Source organism: Tamandua tetradactyla, chromosome 11 (assembly GCF_023851605.1).
Source record: "Tamandua tetradactyla isolate mTamTet1 chromosome 11, mTamTet1.pri, whole genome shotgun sequence".
In the NCBI taxonomy this organism is placed as follows: Eukaryota; Metazoa; Chordata; class Mammalia; order Pilosa; family Myrmecophagidae; genus Tamandua; species Tamandua tetradactyla.
Genome location: NC_135337.1, coordinates 94,662,756 through 94,681,904, shown reverse-complemented (window position 1 = coordinate 94,681,904; position 19,149 = coordinate 94,662,756). Strand labels below are relative to the sequence as shown.

At 40.8% G+C, this 19,149-nt stretch overlaps 1 protein-coding gene across 1 annotated transcript; it reads left to right on the top strand.

Annotated features, from left to right (window-relative positions):
* The first annotated feature begins 888 nt into the window (after positions 1 to 888).
* LOC143649709 (C-type lectin domain family 4 member G-like) lies at positions 889 to 17,463 on the top strand. Its single transcript, XM_077119636.1, has 3 exons — positions 889 to 1,030; positions 15,225 to 15,325; positions 17,048 to 17,463. The coding sequence occupies exons 1-3, from the start codon at positions 911 to 913 to the stop codon at positions 17,175 to 17,177; spliced, it is 351 nt and encodes a 116-aa protein (XP_076975751.1). The 5' UTR covers positions 889 to 910; the 3' UTR covers positions 17,178 to 17,463.
* The last annotated feature ends 1,686 nt before the right edge of the window (positions 17,464 to 19,149 follow it).

The window sequence follows — 19,149 nt, the reverse complement described above, 5'->3', positions numbered from 1 at the left end:
TTCTGTTAGTTTTGATCATTGGCGCGGTCCTGGGAAATGGTGAGTTGATGAACCAGTGGGAATCTGGGGTCAGAGGGAACCAGTTTCTCCAGTGTGTGCAGCTTTCAGGGGAGGGTCCTGGGGTGGGGTCAGGTGTGGGCAGTGAGCTTGGCTGTGCTGAGCGCCTGGTTTCAGATGGAAACTTTCCTCCCCACCCTGGCTTGGAGGACTCTGAGGGTTGGAATAGAATCCATCAGGGGTCTGAAGAGTTGGGGTATTTCATTTTCTCTCCTCTCTACACCACAGTCTTGCAGGTGAATCACCAGATACAGGAAGAGCTGAACCAACTGAGTGAGAAATGTGAGTGCTGCGTGGGATGGGGGCCTCCTCCTCACGCTATGGCCCTTCCTCCTCTCAGGTCTGTGACCAACTTCTCTCTATGTGTCTCTCAGTTACCCAGGGACTGGCAGACGCGAGACACAATCGAGACACCTTCTGGGGAGAACTGTTCCGGCAAATAGAAGCTGTACAGGCAGGAAATGGTGAGGAGACAGGGGCTTGGAGTTTGGGTTATGGAGAGAGATGGTTAGGAGAGGGATGCTGGTCTTTGCCACACTATCAGTAGCAATCCTTGCAACATATGAATCTGCAAAGGGCATTTTAACTGTCCCCCTACTCACTTTAGCTGTTAATATAAGTCTGAGGCCCTACATTGCTTTCCACTGCCTTCTGATGATGCTGGCCTCTGGCTTGGGACACGCGGGAAGCTACTGAGCTCCTGTTGCAAAACGTCAAGGATACAGCAGGGTGGTTGGCTTCAAATCATTTCATCGGACTGGAGTTGGAATCAGTGGCCTTTGCAGCTTCCAGTCCCAGCAGAACTGACCCCTTTCCCTTAGAATCCTCCTGCAATCCCTGTCCTGAAGCCTGGATGGCATTTGAGGGCTCCTGCTATAACTTTACCACGGAAAAGCTGAACTGGATTGAAGCCAGGGACTCCTGTACCCAGGAAGGAGCTCACCTGGTCATCATCAACAGCGAAGCAGAGCAGGTAGGCGAGGGAAGGGAGGCTGTAGGGGAATTTCTAAAGGAAATGCAAGTGCACGTCCCTGTCTGTGTTACTTTCCTGGTTACTAAAACAAACAGCATGCAATGGGTTGTCTTAAACCTGGGAATTTATTGGTTCACGGTTTTGAGACTAAGAGAAGTTCAAAACCGATGTGTCAGCAAGCAATGTTTGTCCTTGAAGACTGTGCTGCTATCAGGCTGGCAGTGCATGAGTAAGCGTAGGTCCGTGACTTCTCTGTCACATGGCAGTGCACATGGTGATGTCTTCTCCTTTCTCATTGCGGGCCCACTGACTTCCACCTCCTGGCAGCTCCGCACAGCTTCTCCTTCTGTGTGAATTCCTCTGCTCATGAGGACTTCAAGCTTACCGGATGAGGACACACCGTCATTCGGTTTGGGCACTCCCTAAATAATAGCATCTTCAAAGGTCCTGTTTGCAAATGGGTTCACAACCACAGACCAGGAGTTGAGTCCTGAACATGCCTCCCATGGTAGAAATGATTCAACCCCCCTCAGGTGTGAGTCCTTCAGTCTGCCCTTCATGATAGCTGTGCAGACTTGTGATGACATGCAGCCTTGGCTACGATTCTTTAGTGTCCTTCTTGTGGACGTTACACATGGTGGCTCTTCTGTCTGGAAGGTCTCTATTCCTTTAAGCTACAGGGCCACGTCCTACCCCATTGCAGCCCAGACCACACACCTTTTCGCAACAACTTTACCTTCTTCTTTCACTTCAACACTGGACTGGCTGCCGGCTTGTGGGAAATGCCCCCAACATCAGGAATCTCCCAGGTCAGGGGCTGAACCCAATCCATCATCGAGTCCTTTGTGCCTGGAATCAGGCTAGCCATGCAGAAGGACCCAGGATTTGTCAATGGGGTGAAGTTGATTGCCAGAACCTGTTGCTTCCTATTGAAATGGAGCTTGAAGGTTATTAAGGAATGATGAGAAAAAAAGAAAGGAAGAAAGAAAGAAAGACACAGACGGGCTCAAGGGGTCTGAAGCTTGAGTTTACTTCAGACAGACTTCAGACAACTTTATTCTTAACCAGATCCTGGTTATATACCACAGGATGTCAATAGGCATGCATGCATTTCCTGAGGGAGCAAAGTTCTTATCTTTCAGTGTTCTTCATACTTAACATAACCATTTGGGGTAAACATTCTCTTCCTCCCAGACTGCTCTACATAACAATCTCCACAGTTTACCGCCGCCATCCTGAGGCCAGCTGCTTGCAACAAATTCTGTAGGTCTTGCTTTAAACTCTTGGCTTCTACATTTCCCCCTTTTTATTTTATAAGCCGAGGAAAACAAGAATCATCTCTTTAGGGTAACTATAAGCAGAGGTGACCGCGCCTGTCTTAGGTTGCCCTTAGGCTCTGAAGGGTCTTACCCGTCATTGGCTGCCAGTCAAGCTCTCTGACTTTGATTCAGGAGGGAGCCAAGAGTTTTTGCAAGAATCACCTTTTTCTTTGTTGTTAAACCCAGCTGAGGAGGAAGCGAAGTATAAACAGCCCCAAACCTAAGATTTTTTAGCTCTTGGGTAAGTGATTGTGTAGCATTACCTCCATAGGCTACATGTAGATTATTCTAATTTACATTCTAATACCCTTTTTTTGTAATTCTAAGATATCAGGACTTAAACTATCTGAAAGCCTTAAAAGATGCCTTTTCCCTTTTCCCATTCTATTTCAGACAGGCCATATGTTAAAAGAGGGTAATACAAAAACTGCTCTCATTCCTTTTACACTTTAAACTTTGTAAAAAATTTAAATTATACATTTGATCTCCAATATGAACCAATGTCATTTTTATATAATTTAGTCTATTACTAATTTGCTCATCAATGAGATTGTCTATGCCACAGTTCACTGGTGTTTTTCTAACAATGCTGCATCTGTATAGTTTGTTGCAATGCGGTTCCAGCTACTGCAGCCACTGCGATGCTTCCAATGATTCCAATGACAGATGCAATAATGAGTCCAATTAGTCTATTAGTACTTTTTAGATATTCTTTTGCCAAATGGATCAGTATATGTGTTTCTGGAGAGGATTGCAAAGATCTTGACATCTGCACCGGCAGCCAAATACCTCTTCTCCTTGCTGCTATAATCGTCTCATTTTCCTGCAACATAAATGCTTGGGGACAAGTGAATAGAGAATAATTTTCACAATTATAAGTTTGATTTCTTATATGCATATGAACTTTAACAAGTATATATGGATCTCAATACATATTTGTATATAGTGTTTATGGCTGCTAAAGAGAAGTTATAGTTATTAGAATTCACTATGAAAATTGGTCCCAGTCCTAGGAAAATTCCCCATAAATTTCTCTGAATAATGTATTTATCATCCCAAATCATGGCACAAATCATCCTCTATGTAATAACTCTGGTTTAGCTTGACTATCCATATAGTCTCAGTTATCTTCAACCCCACAGGGGAATCTTACAATTCCATAGGAATCATTAATTATGATAACTGCTTGATCCATATGACATGACTGCCATCCATTCCAACTTTCTTTCCCATCTAACAGGCAAGTATCCTTTGTATCCATGGAGTTATGCATATAGGTCTTTCTAAAAATGGAATTAAATTTGACACCAGTTTTCTTCTTACTGGACCTGGGAATCCTAAACTTGTATTTAGGTTATTTTGGTAAAGTTGGATTGGCCCATGTTAGGGCTCACAGATAATCCCAGTAAGTATAAATATGTCCCTGTCCTTCAGCAATCAAAATTGTATGTCCTATAGTATACATTACCCATTTAGTTATTTTTTGTCCAGGTTGATATGTCTGGGTTTTATTCTCTTTGAGGGAATCCAAACTGAAGTTCCATCATCTGCAATGACAAGAGCAAATCCCCTACCCTACACCTTTACCATTCCTGGTTTCCATAAATCATCTTTGACATCTTTCCAATAGATTGGCTGCAGCTGCAGTTCTGTTTGAGATATATCATTTTTCTTTTCCAAATTGGTAAAATGTTGTTCTGCTGGAGTCTGTGATGAATTATCATAAATGTTTAAAAAATTTAAAGTAAACAATGCCTTTCCTAATTGATCTTTTTTCTTAATTAATTAACGGAAAAAAAGAAATTAACCCAACATTTAGAAATCATACCATTCTACATATGCAATCAGTAATTCTTAACATCATCACATAGATGCATGATCATCGTTTCTTAGTACATTTGCATCGGTTTAGAAGAACTAGCAACACAACAAAAAAGATATAGAATGTTAATATAGAGAAAAAAAATAAAAGTAATAATAATAGTAAAAAAAAGACAAACAAACAACCAGACAGACAAAAACAAAACAAAAAACAAAAAAAACAAAAGAAACAAACAAACAAACAAAAAACAAAAACCTATAGCTCAGATGCAGCTTCATTCAGTGTTTTAACATGATTACTTTACAATTAGGTATTATTGTGCTGTCCTTTTTGAGTTTTTGTATCTAGTCCTGTTGCACAGTCTGTATCCCTTCAGCTCCAATTACCCATTATCTTACCCTGTTTCTAACTCCTGCTGGACTCTGTTACCAATGACATATTCCAAGTTTATTCTCGAATGTCGGTTCACATCAGTGGGACCATACAGTATTTGTCCTTTAGTTTTTGGCTAGACTCACTCAGCATAATGTTCTCTAGGTCCATCCATGTTATTACGTTCTTCATAAGTTTATCCTGTCTTAAAGCTGCATAATATTCCATCGTATGTATATACCACAGTTTGTTTAGCCACTCATCTGTTGATGGACATTTTGGCTGTTTCCATCTCTTTGCAATTGTAAATAACGCTGCTATAAACATTGGTGTGCAAATGTCCGTTTGTGTCTTTGCCCTTAAGTCCTTTGAGTAGATACCCAGCAATGGTATTGCTGGGTCGTATGGCAATTCTATATTCAAACTGCCTTCCACAGTGGTTGCAGCATTTGACATTCCCACCAACAGTGGATAAGTGTGCCTCTTTCTCCACATCCTCTCCAGCACTTGTCATTTTCTGTTTTGTTGATAATGGCCATTCTGGTGGGTGTGAGATGATATCTCATTGTGGTTTTGATTTGCATTTCTCTAATGGCCAGGGACATTGAGCATCTCTTCATGTGCCTTTTGGCCATTTGTATTTCCTCTTCTGGTAGGTGTCTGTTCAAGTCTTTTTCCCATTTTGTAATTGGGTTGGCTGTCTTTTTGTTGTTGAGTTGAACAATCTCTTTATAAATTCTGGATACTAGACCTTTATCTGATATGTCATTTCCAAATATTGTCTCCCATTGTGTAGGCTGTCTTTCTACTTTCTTGATGAAGTTCTTTGATGCACAAAAGTGTTTAATTTTGAGGAGTTCCCATTTATTTATTTCCTTCTTCAGTGCTCTTGCTTTAGGTTTAAGGTCCATAAAACCGCCTCCAATTGTAAGTTTCATAAGATATCTCCCAACATTCTCCTCTAACTATTTTATGGTCGTAGACCTAATGTTTAGATTTTTGATCCATTTTGAGTTAACTTTTGTATGGGGTGTGAGATAAGGGTCCTCTTTCATTCTTTTGCATATGGATATCCAGTTCTCTAGGCACCATTTATTGAAGAGACTGTTCTGTCCCAGGTGAGTTGGCTTGACTGCCTTATCAAAGATCAAATGTCCATAGATGAGAGGGTCTATATCTGAGCACTCTATTCGATTCCATTGGTCGATATATCTATCTTTATGCCAAAACCATGCTGTTTTGACCACTGTGGCTTCATAATATGCCTTAAAGTCAGGCAGCGCGAAACCTCCAGCTTCATTTTTTTTCCTCAAGATGTATTTAGCAATTCGGGGCACCCTGCCCTTCCAGATAAATTTGCTTATTGGTTTTTCTATTTCTGAAAAATAAGTTGTTGGGATTTTGATTGGTATTGTATTGAATCTGTAAATGAATTTAGGTAGGATTGACATCTTAACTATATTTAGTCTTCCAATCCATGAACATGGTATGCCCTTCCATTATTTAGGTCTTCTGTGATTTCTTTTAACAGTTTTTTGTAGGTTTCTTTTTATAGGTTTTTTGTCTCTTTAGTTAAATTTATTCCTAGGTATTTTATTCTTTTAGTTGCGATTGTAAATGGAATTCGTTTCTTGATTTCCCCCTCAGCTTGTTCATTACTAGTGTATAGAAATGCTACAGATTTTTGAATGTTGATCTTGTAACCTGCTACTTTGCTGTACTCATTTATTAGCTCTAGTAGTTTTGTTGTGGATTTTTCCGGGTTTTCGACATATAGTATCATATCGTCTGCAAACAGTGATAATTTTACTTCTTCCTTTCCAATTTTGATGCCTTGTATTTCTTTTTCTTGTCTAATTGCTCTGGCTAGAACCTTCAACACGATGTTGAATAATAGTGGTGATAGTGGACATCCTTGTCTTGTTCCTGATCTTAGGGGGAAAGTTTTCAATTTTTCCCCATTGTGGATGATATTAGCTGTGGGTTTTTCATATATTCCCTCTATCATTTTAAGGAAGTTCCCTTGTATTCCTATCTTTTGAAGTGTTTCAACAGGAAAGGATGTTGAATTTTGTCAAATGCCTTCTCTGCATCAATTGAGATGATCATGTGATTTTTCTGCTTTGATTTGTTGATATGCTGTATTACATTAATTGATTTTCTTATGTTGAACCATCCTTGCATACCTGGGATGAATCCTACTTGGTCATGATGCATAATTCTTTTAATGTGTTGTTGGATATGATTTGCTAGAATTTTATTGAGGATTTTTGCATCTATATTCATTAGAGAGATTGGCCTGTAGTTTTCTTTTTTTGTAATATCTTTGCCTGGTTTTGGTATGAGGGTGATGTTGGCTTCATAGAATGAATTAGGTAGTTTTCCCTCCACTTCGATTTTTTTGAAAAGTTTGAGGAGAGTTGGTACTAATTCTTTCTGGAATGTTTGATAGAATTCACATGTGAAGCCGTCTGGTCCTGGACTTTTCTTTTTAGGAAGCTTTTGAATGACTAATTCCATTTCTTTACTTGTGATTGGTTTGTTGAGGCCATCTATTTCTTCTTGAATCAAAGTTGGTTGTTCATGTCTTTCCAGGAACCTGTCCATTTCATCTAAATTGTTGTATTTATTAGCGTAAAGTTGTTCATAGTATCCTGTTATTACCTCTTTTATTTCTGTGAGGTCAACAGTTACGTCTCCTCTTCCATTTCTGATCTTATTTATTTGCATCCTCTTTCTTCTTCTTTTTGTCAATCTTGCTAAGGGTCCATCAATCTTATTGATTTTCTCATAGAACCAACTTCTGGTCTTATTGATTTTCTCTATTGTTTTCATGTTTTCAATTTCATTTATTTCTGCTCTAATCTTTGTTATTTCTTTCCTTTTGCTTGCTTTTGGATTAGTTTGCTGTTCTTTCTCCAGTTCTTCCAAGTGGACAGTTAATTCCTGCATTTTTGCCTTTTCTTCTTTTCTGATACAAGCATTTAGGGCAATAAATTTCCCTCTTAGCACTGCCTTTGCTGCGTCCCATAAGTTTTGATATGTTGTGTTTTCATTTTCATTCGCCTCGAGGTATTTACTAATTTCTCTTGCAATTTCTTCTTTGACCCACTCGTTGTTTAAGAGTGTGTTGTTGAGCCTCCACGTATTTGTGAATTTTCTGGCACTCCGCTTATTATTGATTTCCAACTTCATTCCTTTATGATCCGAGAAAGTGTTGTGTATGATTTCAATCTTTTTAAATTTGTTAAGCCTTGCTTTGTGACCCAGCATATGGTCTATCTTTGAGAATGATCCATGAGCACTTGAGAAGAAGGTGTATCCTGCTGTTGTGGGATGTAATGTCCTGTAAATGTCTGTTAAGTCTAGCCCATTTATAGTAATGTTCAGATTCTCTATTTCTTTATTGATCCTCTGTCTAGATGTTCTGTCCATTGATGAGAGTGGTGAATTGAAGTCTCCAACTATTATGGTATATGTGTCTATTTCCGTTTTCAGTGTTTGCAGTGTATTCCTCACGTATTTTTGGGCATTCTGGTTTGGTGCATAAATATTTATGATTGTTATGTCTTCTTGTTGAATTGTTCCTTTTATTAGTATATAGTGTCCTTCTTTGTCTCTTTTAACTGCTTTACATTTGAAGTCTAATTTGTTGGATATTAGTGTAGCCACTCCTGCTCTTTTCTGGTTGTTATTTGCATGAAATATCTTTTCCCAACCTTTCACTTTCAACCTATGTTTATCTTTGGGTCTAAGATGTGTTTCCTGTAGACAGCATATAGAAGGATCCTGTATTTTAATCCATTCTGCCAGCATGTGTCTTTTGATTGGGGAATTCAGTCCATTAACATTTAGTGTTATTACTGTTTGGATAATATTTTCCTCTAACATTTTGCCTTTTGTATTATATATATCATATCTGACTTTCCTTCTTTCTACACTCTTCTCCATACCTCTCTCTTCTGTCTTTTTGTATCTGACTCTAGTTAGTGCTCCCTTTAGTTTTTCTTGCAGAGCTGGTCTCTTGGTCACAAATTCTCTCAGTGACTTTTTGTCGAGAATGTTTCAATTTCTCCCTCATTTTTGAAGGACAATTTTGCTGGATATGGGAGTCTTGGTTGGCAGTTTTTCTCTTTTAGTAATTTAAATATATCATCCCACTGTCTTCTAGCTTCCATGGTTTCTGCTGAGAAATCTACACATAGTCTTATTGGGTTCCCTTGTATGTGATGGATTGCTTTTCTCTTGCTGCTTTCAAGATCCTCTCTTTCTCTTTGACCTCTGACATTCTAACTAGTAAGTGTCTTGGAGAACACCTATTTGGGTCTAATCTCTTTGGGGTGCACTGCATTTCTTGGATCTGTAATTTTAGGTCTTTCATAAGAGTTGGGAAATTTTCAGTGATAATTCTTCCATTAGTTTTTCTTCTCCTTTTCCCTTCTCTTCTCCTTCTGGGACACCCACAACATGTATATTTGTGCGGTTCATATTGTCCTTGAGTTCCCTGATACCCTGTTCAAATTTTTCCATTCTTTTCCGGATAGTTTCTGTATCTTTTTGGAATTCAGATGTTCCATCCTCCAAATCACTAATTCTATCTTCTGTCTCTTTAAATCTATCATTGTAGGTATCCATTGTTTTTTCCATCTTTTCTACTTTATCCTTCACTTCCATAAGCTCTGTGATTTGTTTTTTCAGTTTTTCTATTTCTTCTTTTTGTTCAGCCCATGTCCTCCCTCAATTTATCGATTTTGTTTTTGAAGAGGTTTTCCATTTTCTGTTCGTATATTCAGCATTAGTTGTCTCTGCTCCTGTATCTCATTTGAACTATTGGTTTGTTCCTTTGACGGGGCCATATTTTCAATTTTCTGAGTGTAATCCGTTATCTTCTGCTGGCGTCTGAGCATTTAGTCAGATTTCCCTGGGTGTTGGACCCAACAAGTTGAAAGATTTTTCTGTGAAGTCTCTGGGTTCTGTTTTCTTATCCTGCCCAGTAGGTGGCGCTCGAGGCACATGTTTGTCTGCGGGTCCCACCAGTAAAAGGTGCTGTGGGTCCTTTAACTTTGGAAAACTCTCACCGTGGGGGAGGTTTGCCAGCTGAAGCGGCTTGGAAGAGTGCCAGCCAGCCCGGGGTCCGAACGCGGGGAGGGTCGCCAGCCACCGCAGCCCGGGAGATTGTCCATCCGAATTTCCTAGTCGGCCCGGGGCGCCAAGTGTGGCGGGAGGGCGCCAGCCCCCGCGGCCTGGGAGAGTGCACCGTTCCCAGCTGGACTGGGGAGTCATGTGTTTGGAAGGGACCCCCCCGCTCACCGTTCTCTGCGGCCTGGGGATTTCTGATCCAATTCTCTCCGTTGGTCCAGGGGGTTGTGCGTGGTGCGGGCGCCAGCCGCCATGGCTTGAGGGGACCACCTGCCCAATTCTGCCAGCTGGCCCGGGAAGGAGGAGGGGAGGGACTCCGGCCGCTTGCCACCCCGCCCAGGGAAGCCCGCGCCCCTCGGCGATCTCACCGGAGTGGGTTCTCTCAGCCAGTCAGCCGTTCCAGGATGGGGTACGCTGTCTTTTTGATCTTTGTTGTGGCTCCGGGAGCTGTTCTGTATCGTTTCTACTCCCCTTGTAGCTGTTCTGGAGGAGGAAAGGTGAGGATGGCAAGGCTGTCGAGGACGGTGGTGGAGGAGCCGGTGAAGGTGGAAGAGGGCATGGTGGTGGTTGGAGAGCTGCTGGAGTAGGAGGAGAAAGGGAAGGATAAGATGGCGGATGGAGAGCTGACAGAGCAGAAGGGGGAAGAGGAGGGCTAGATGGCGGTGGGAGCGCCGGCGGAGAAGGGGGAAGAGGAGGGCTTGATGGCGGCGAGCGCACCAGTGCAAAAAAGGGAAGAGGAGGGCTAGATGGCAGTGGGAGCGCTGGCGGAGAAGGGGGAAGAGGAGGGCTTAATTGATCTTTAAGAGTACTTATTTTCATAACATCATCCTCCTGATCATCGTCTCCCCCTTTTTGTTTTAAAAGCATAGACTTTAACGTCCGGTTTGCTCGTTCAATAATTCCTTGCCCTGAGGGATTGTGTGGAATTCCTGTAATATCAGTAATATTAAAAGTAGTACAAAATTTATGAAATTGTTTTCCTGTATAAGCAGGACCATTGTCCGTTTTAATACATTGAGGGCATCCCATAACAGCAAAAGCATTAAGTAAATGTGGTCAAACATGGGAGAAATGCTCTCCAGATTGTGCAGTAGCGCAGATGAAATGAGAACAAGTGTCTATGATAACATGTACATATTGCATTTTACCAAAATGTGAAATATGAGTAACATCCATTTGCCATAATTCATTTGCTTTTTGACCTGAGGATTAACCCCTGATGCAAATGGGAGTGCATTCAAAGTTCCACAGGTTGGACAAGTCCTGACAATGTCTTGAGCTTGCTGTTTAGATAAAGATGGAACTTTCTTTCCCAGCCCTTGGCTATTGATGTCAATTTGTGAAGTGTTGTGGGATCTTGAATTAAACTCACAAGACTATCTGTTTGCTGATTTTGTAATGACAAAGGACCCAGAAGATTGGTATGAGCTCTTATATGCATGATAAAAAGAGGATTAATTTGACTTCTGACTAATGTTTGTAAATGTAAAAACATTCAGGAGAGTTCATCCCTTTCAAACAAAGAAGCCGTCTCAATGTGAGTAACTGTTTGGTAAACATATTCAAAATCAGAAACAATATCAAGAGACTGTGGAAAACTTTGCAATACTTTAATTACAGCTGCTAATTCAGTAAGCTGGGCTGAGGTATAAGGCATTTTCTAACTTGTTTTCCACTGGGGTGACATATGCAGCTTTCCCATTAATATTATCATTGGTAAAGACAGTAATAGCTAGCGGGGAAGTTAGAACTCTTTTAGGCAAAATCCATTGCGTTCATTTTTAAAAATTGTAAAAGTTTTGACATAGCAAATGATTATTCATTTGTCCTTTAAAGTCACTTAATGCTATTTGCCAAAAGGTATTGAAAATATATAGACTTTGAACCTCTTCCTTTGTGAGATCACACACTATGTGATTAGGATCATGACCTCTTAATTGATAATATTTTTGGTGACTTTTGGCTATTAAAGAAATAATCTTTTGCAAATATGTATTTAAACATTTTTGTCAATTGTTTGGTAAAAAAATCCATTTTAAAACACCGTCTTGCTAAAATAGGCCTGTGGTAGATTGCATGGTAAAGGAAATAATAAAATCAGCAGGCTTTTTTAGATCTATTTGAACAAGCTGTCCTTTTTGAATGCATTGTTCAATTAATTGTAACTCTCATTCAGCTGCAGCTGTTAACTACCTTTTGCTTAATAAATCAGAATCTCCTTGTAAAATATCAAACAAGTTTTGTAACACATAATTAGGAATCCCTAAAGTGGCAGGTAGCAAAAAATGAAAGCAGAGTGTCAATAGTGATGTGTACCCATAGTAAATGACCAGATTTTTAAAATTGAATTCATTGGATTGATTGAAAAAGAATGCAAGAATGTGGATTCTTTATAATTGGTTGTGCATTTTTGCTAATTTTAAATTTATTTCATGCAGTTTTTATGATATTTTCTCACAATAGTGGCCAAATTCCAATTTGCTTACATGACCGGGCCCAGTTGGGTCCTCTGGGAACTGGCTAGGAACCAAGAGGAGCTTCCTGGGACCTAGATATCTTTATTAAAGTACACCCCTTCTGGGGGGATAGCCAGTCCTCCCAGCTAGAGTGTACATTTTAACTATTTCTTACCAAGGTCATGTGATAGCAATATCAGTTGCATGTAATGTCAACATCAGGTGAACAAAAAAGACTCCACAAGTATATTTTTTCCTTGCATTCAACCCTCAAATCTGATCTGCTTCCAATATAAGCCATGGTTATCTTGGGATAAATTTAGTTTATACATATATAGTTTATATAAACACTGGACAAAGCATTAAAGTATTTTGGCTTAAAGGAATTTAGGTATTTAAATGATTTGAATATTATTTAGTCAGTAATAGATTCATTTATAGTAATAGTACTTAGATTAATAGATTAAGCCACCTGGTTTAGGGCAAGAAGCAGTTTTTGCCAGTATGATGATACCCAGGAGAAAATCAGTATTTTTTATACAGATAACAACATGATAAAAGTTAATATAAGTTATTTTGATGAAACACAGACTCTTTGCTTTTTAACTAAGTATTTAGAAAAAAAATTTTTTTATATCTTTTCATTAGAACAGCCTAAGAGTCCAAGAAAACATTGTCATTTTAGACTCATTAAATCTTTCTTGATTTTAACCAGAATTTCCATTTTTACAAACCTTCAGCACTTATTATATTAGTTTAGGCTTTGTCCCATATTTTTCTCATTTACTAACAGTTATTCATTTTAGGATAAAACTATTCTGTTTTCCTATTAATAAAAATACATCTTTCATATTTTTCATATTTAAATCATTACTTTGAACAAATATTTTACCACATATGTAATTACCATCAAAATTAAATTGGTTAGAATAATGTTAAATACTTAAAATACTTTAGTTAATGTTTCAAATATGCATTAACTATCAATATATAGTTTTTAACAATAATTTTTAGTTTTAAAGTTCTTAAAATATATTTCTTTTTAAAATATGAATAGGAGCTAAACTCATGGCCAGTTTCCAAACCACTGCCTGTCGAGAATTTAAGCCAACAAAAGAAGATGGGCTACCATTCCCACTCTCCGTCACAAGACTTTACCTGTAGTATTGGTATAAATATCATTGAATAATCATTCAGACTAAACAAAGGTAACCTAACAGAATACCTTGAGCCAGAACTACAATCCCGAACTGCACACCCCGTTGGGGACCAACCTGCCACAGGAACCATCAATGAGCACTGACCCCCATTTGGTGTGGCACCCCTCTCACTGAATACTTTCTGACTCAGGTGTACATGAATCCCTATATAAAGGCAGCCCATCAAGAACAAGCCCAGAAACCAATCTTTCTTTATCCTGTTCTGCCAAAGAAGCAATTTTTAAAATCTATCATAATAAATCAGTTCTTAGAAATTACAACTGGTGTGGGCAAGCCAGGCTGCAATGACTCCATAGGCTGAACCACAGTATCAACTTTTATCAAATCAGTCAACATTCTCCATTTTCCTGACCTCCCTCCTGCAATAAATATTGGAGAATTCCAAGAACCATGAGACTCCTCTAAACGTCCTGCCCCAAACTGTTCCCAAATCAACCGAGTCAGAGCCTCAAACCTCTCTACAGATAAGGGTCACTGCTCAACCCAAAAAGGCCCGCCTGTAGTATTTGTAGTGGATGTCCCTGGAGCATCTCCTCACTTTATGCTTTAAGAGTTCCCTTATTAGATCCCTGTTTGGGCACCAATTGCCAAGTCCGGCTCAAACAACTGTCGAAACAGGGTAAGAAGTGGTAGTGAGAGATTGAGAAGAAACACAACTTAGAGTTTAAGACAAAGCATGAGCCAGGTAGTTCATTGCCTGACTGAACACAATAACCAAATAGAAACAGGAATATTTTCCCCGTTTTGTTATGTTCACTGCAAAGCCTTCATAACCAATTTCCATTACTTAAGATTTAAAACATTATGGCCTTAAGGCTGAAACCAACAACAATGTTTTTGAATGAGATCAAATAAGCTTACTAATTCAGATGTTTTAACAGGCACCCCAGTAGCTTTAACACACACACATACTCCTCCAGCCACCTATTATGATTGCCCGTTACCCTGATGATCCAAGGAAAATGCTTACTTTACCAATATGACTCGAGTCCTCTTCTATCGGCTGGACACACGTGCCTCTAATGAGACTTTTCCTTGGTTCCTTAATATTGATTTGGAGTCTTCTTCTTCGAGCCCCACGTTGGGCACCAAATGTTGCTTCCTATTGAAGCAGAGCTCGAAGGATATTAAGGAATGATGAGAAAAAAAGAAAGGAAGAAAGAAAGAAAGACACAGACGGGCTCAGGGGGTCTGAAGCTTGAGTTTACTTCAGACAGACTTCAGACAATTTTATTCTTAACCAGATCCTGGTTATATACCACAAGATGTCAATAGGCATGCATGCATTTCCTGAGGGAGCAAAGTTCTTATCTTTCAGTGTTCTTCATACTTAACATAACCATTTGGGGTAAACATTCTCTTCCTCCCAGACTGCTCTACATAACAATCTCCACAGTTTACAGCTGCCATCCTGAGGCCAGCTGCTTGCAACAAATTCTGTAGGTCTTGCTTTAAACTCTTGGCGTCTACAAGAACCCTTTCCAGTAGAAGAGTCCAAACTCCTTATCCTGTCATCCAATGATCACCTATAATATCCTCCATTACCCTTTGTGCAGTGCTTAGCATGACCCCGCCCTGTGCTCTCATTTACTCACTGAACCCTCAGCCCATCCTAGGAGGCAGCTACAGAAGAGGACCCTGACGATCATAGCTGCCCAGCATTTGCCTGACCATCTGCTCCGTAATCATGGTGGAAGTGGAGGTCTGTCTGGAGGTTTCAATCAGTGTTCTCATCTGCTTCACTAGGCAGCATCTCCTGCCCTGGATGCCATCTTGTCTTATTCTCGCTATGTTCCAATGTCTCCACTCCAGTGCCATATCTGTACCCAGATATTTCTTGACTAATTCTGCCTTATCCCCAAGTAGAAATTCCTGACATCTCAGGGAGTGGCTTCCTGGATCGGCCTCAGGAAACAGTACGAGAATGACCCCTACACGTGGCAAGATGGCTCAGCTGTCACCTACGCGTGAGTGTCCTTGTTGGCTCAGAGCTCCTCACCCCACCCAGTTTGTCCTGCTGGAGTGTGAGAGAGGTCTTCTTACAGAAGTTTCCTCAACTACCACAAGTTCTCATTCTGACATAAACCAAACTTTTGTTTGTCACATCCGCTGTTACTAGGTTTTCTGTTGTTTTATGAGTTATAGACATGTATGTGTGTAAACAGTAGGTTAAAAAACATTAAAGAGGAAACTCTTCATTGCAGGGGGTCTTAGCAGCACCTTTAGGAGGGGGAAGGGACGTTACATCATTTGCTAACTCACTGAGATCTAGAGTTCTTAAGGGTACAGCATATGGAGACACTAGGGTCCTCTAAAGCACAAGTAAGGGGCATGCCTGGAATATCCAGTCTTACTTCCTCTATGGTGTTTAATGACCCTCACCTTCTAGTTTCCACCTCCCTTTGCCTTTCCTTTCCTTTCTCTCAGCCTTTACCACAACCACACTCCATAACTCCTGGACCACTCTTGCTTATTCCTCTTTCCCTTCCTCTCCACTGCACTTTCTCATCTCAGGTCTCATGGTCTCTAGACTGGACCGTTGCTATGCATCCTAGATCTACTCTTGCTCTCATTGACCCATGCTCTACTCAAGCCCATGGTATAATATTTCTAATCATATCTTAAGGAAATACCCCCATGACCTCGTGATACAGCAGTGAAGTCTAGACTCTTTATGATGGCAATTTTTAAGGCTTGCACACTGGATAGCTTCCATCTCCACTCTTCCATCTCCTATACTTCCAAGTTCTCTCCTCATCCTTGCCCTACGGTAAGTCCCGAGGACTCGGTTTTCCCAGAGTTGGCTCCCACTGTCCTCCTCTCACTGTGTCTACTGCCCAGGACACATTTCCTTGTCTGGTGAGCTGCACAATGTGTGTGGAACCCAAACGTGTGTCCGCTCTAGGGACGTCCTTCCTGTGCCAATGTTGTATCAATCACAGTCTTTCCTTTTCCTTACCACATTCTATTTAGATGCTTTTGATTACCTTTTTTATGGTCTACCTTTACTTAGTGTTGTCTCTTCCATCAGACTAGCTTCTACTTGAGGGCAGAAAGGAGTTCTGGGCTGTCTCTGTGGTCCAGCACCTGCACAGGCTTTGTACCCAGCAGTCCTCAATGAGCAGTTTTGGAATAAATGACTGAGTGTTGTATTTCAGGATACATTGTATACACTGAGCACCCACTGTATGCCAGACACTCAAATGTATCATACCCTCACACAACCCCGTTATTAAACAGAGTTCCAGAGAAGTTACGTGGCATGCCCACTAAGGCCTCATTGATAGTCCAAGAGATAGGACCATTTGGTTGTCATAAAACTGTGGTTTTAAAGTAGAAGTGATTTTAAGGACTCTCTGGAGATGTTTTGGGTGTCACACTGGGGTGGGTGCTACGAGAATCTGGTGGGTTAAGTCCAAGATTCCTGCTCAAAATTCTACAGTGCTCAGGGCTGCTCCCCCACAGTAATGACCCAAACGTCAGCAATATTGAGTTGCATGGACCTCACTGTAGGACACGGCATGCATTTCCAATTTCCTGCAATTTCCCAAGTATCCTAAAGTCGATTATGTTAGGCTGATCTTCACCCGGGACCTTGTGGGTGGTATTTACAGCTGTGCATGGTCTCGTGTGCCTCACCCGTGCTGCGTGGTTTAGGGATGTGGTTGGTGTTTTGTGTCTGTTTACAGCAACTGGGATCCTGAAATATCATATTGGGAACGTTGTGTCTACATGGAGCCATCAGGCTACTGGTGGAGCGTGTATTGTGAGTCAAGTTGGCACGAATCTTGGATCTGTGAGAAGCCTCAGGTCTGCTGAGCCTGCTCCCTTCCCTTCGGCCCTGGCTAGTTCAAGTGTCACCTGGTGTGTGACCTCAGCAGGGTTTCCTAACTTCTCTGCAAAACCCAAGTCTGTGTGAACCCCAGTAGTGTTATTCCCCATTCCGTCTCCTACCGTCCTCTTTAACTGTGTTGAGAAATAAGCACGTGATGCCACAACAAAACCTGTGGCAAAGTAAAGCATGTGGAACTTTTTACAGGAGGAATGACCCAGTTTTTCTAATATAAGAGGAATGATTAGAAGAGTATCATTCAATAAAAGAGATTTAAGCGATATAAACCAGTATGTGGACCTCATTCTTGTATTGATTTGAACAAATCACCTAGAGAATAACATTTTCAGGCAATCACAGTAATTGACTTTGGATTGGGTATGGACATATGAAGAGATACTTATGAATTTGTTAGGTGTGATAATGACGTGATGGCTAAATATTAAAAAGAAGATATAGGTTAGATATTTATACTTAAGTCATTAGGGGTTAAAATAGTTAGTGCCTAGGTTTTTTTCTGTAAAATATTAAAGCAAACAAGTCGGATGGGGGCATAGATGAAACGAAATAGGCTAAATGTTGGTAATTGTTGAAAAATATAGGACTTCATATTTTACTTTTACTTTCATGTACATTGGAAATTTACAAGTGAAATTTAAAGCACTCAATGTAATGCATCATATAAACTCATTACAAAGGAAAACATGATTTAAGGAAGAAATTTAGCTCACTTTGAATCCATTCCTGCGGGTGTAGACCTATTGTGGGCGGGACCTTGTGATACATGATCTGAATTGAGATGCTACTGCCTCATTCAGGGCAGTTCTAGATCCTCCTTCTGAGTCCTTGTAAGAGGATAAAACACATGCAGAAGCTAAGAGATGAAATTAAGAAAAGCTCTTAGAGAAAAGCCCAGAGAAGCTAGGAGAGGACCCACAGAAGCTCAGCGTGGAGGCACCAAAAGCTGGAAGTAACAAATTCCAAGAGAAGGACCAGCAGACGCCGGCTATGTGCCTTCCCATATGACAGAGGTGCCCCAGAGGGCAGCAGCCTGTCTTCAGAGTCCAGTATCATCCGGTTGAAGCCTGGAACTGGACATTTTCATGGCCTGAGAACTGTGCATTAGTACATCCCCACTTTAAAAAACAATTCTTTCTTTTTGGCAGCTTTTGCAAGCTAAACTATTATGTAAAAGTTTTATCTACCTGAGACATTTGTGGTCACCAAAATGGTAGTATCACATGCTCGGGGGTGCTCTACCCTACAGAATTTTTGCACAATGAGCAAAACCTGGGAGGCGCTGGGCAGAGTCCGATGGGGTGGCTATGGCTGTCTCCTAGGAGCTAGTAGGGTTCCTGAGCCTTAAGAGCTGACCTGGAGCCTCGGCCATGGCAAGGCCTAAGGCCATGGCAGGAGAAGACAAGGAAGAGAAGGGTCCCTGCAGCTTGATAGAGAAGCTGAGCTGTTCCTTCCCCTTGGGTGGGGGCACCGAGCACCCCCAAGGGCAGATTCTTTCAGGGGCATGAGGTTTGGAATGCTCTGTTTGGTTATTGTGGACACTTCATGCCTGTGAAGTCATTTCATACCATAATCTTGCTTTGGCTTAACTCTGAGCCTCTTAGAAAAAGGAAAACGTGACAGTTTGCTCGTTGATCCCCGGGCTGACGGCGAACTGAGAGAACAGATGGATACGCTTCAATGCTGGTCTCCGAGTCAGCCAGTGATAAGTCCTGCTTCACTGTAGTTGAGATATTGAAGAAATAGAAGAAATGATGCAGGAATCGCAAAACCCAAAGATGATAAATAACCCCAAGAGAAGCAGATCAGCTTTCAAGTGCTTTCCTAGGAAGCCCAAACCCTTAAGTGGTCAAGCCCAAGTAGTTATGGAGAGAGAGTAAAGAGGCTTTCAGTGTCCAAATTAAATGAACCCCTGGGAGGAATTGAGATCACCATTAAGGA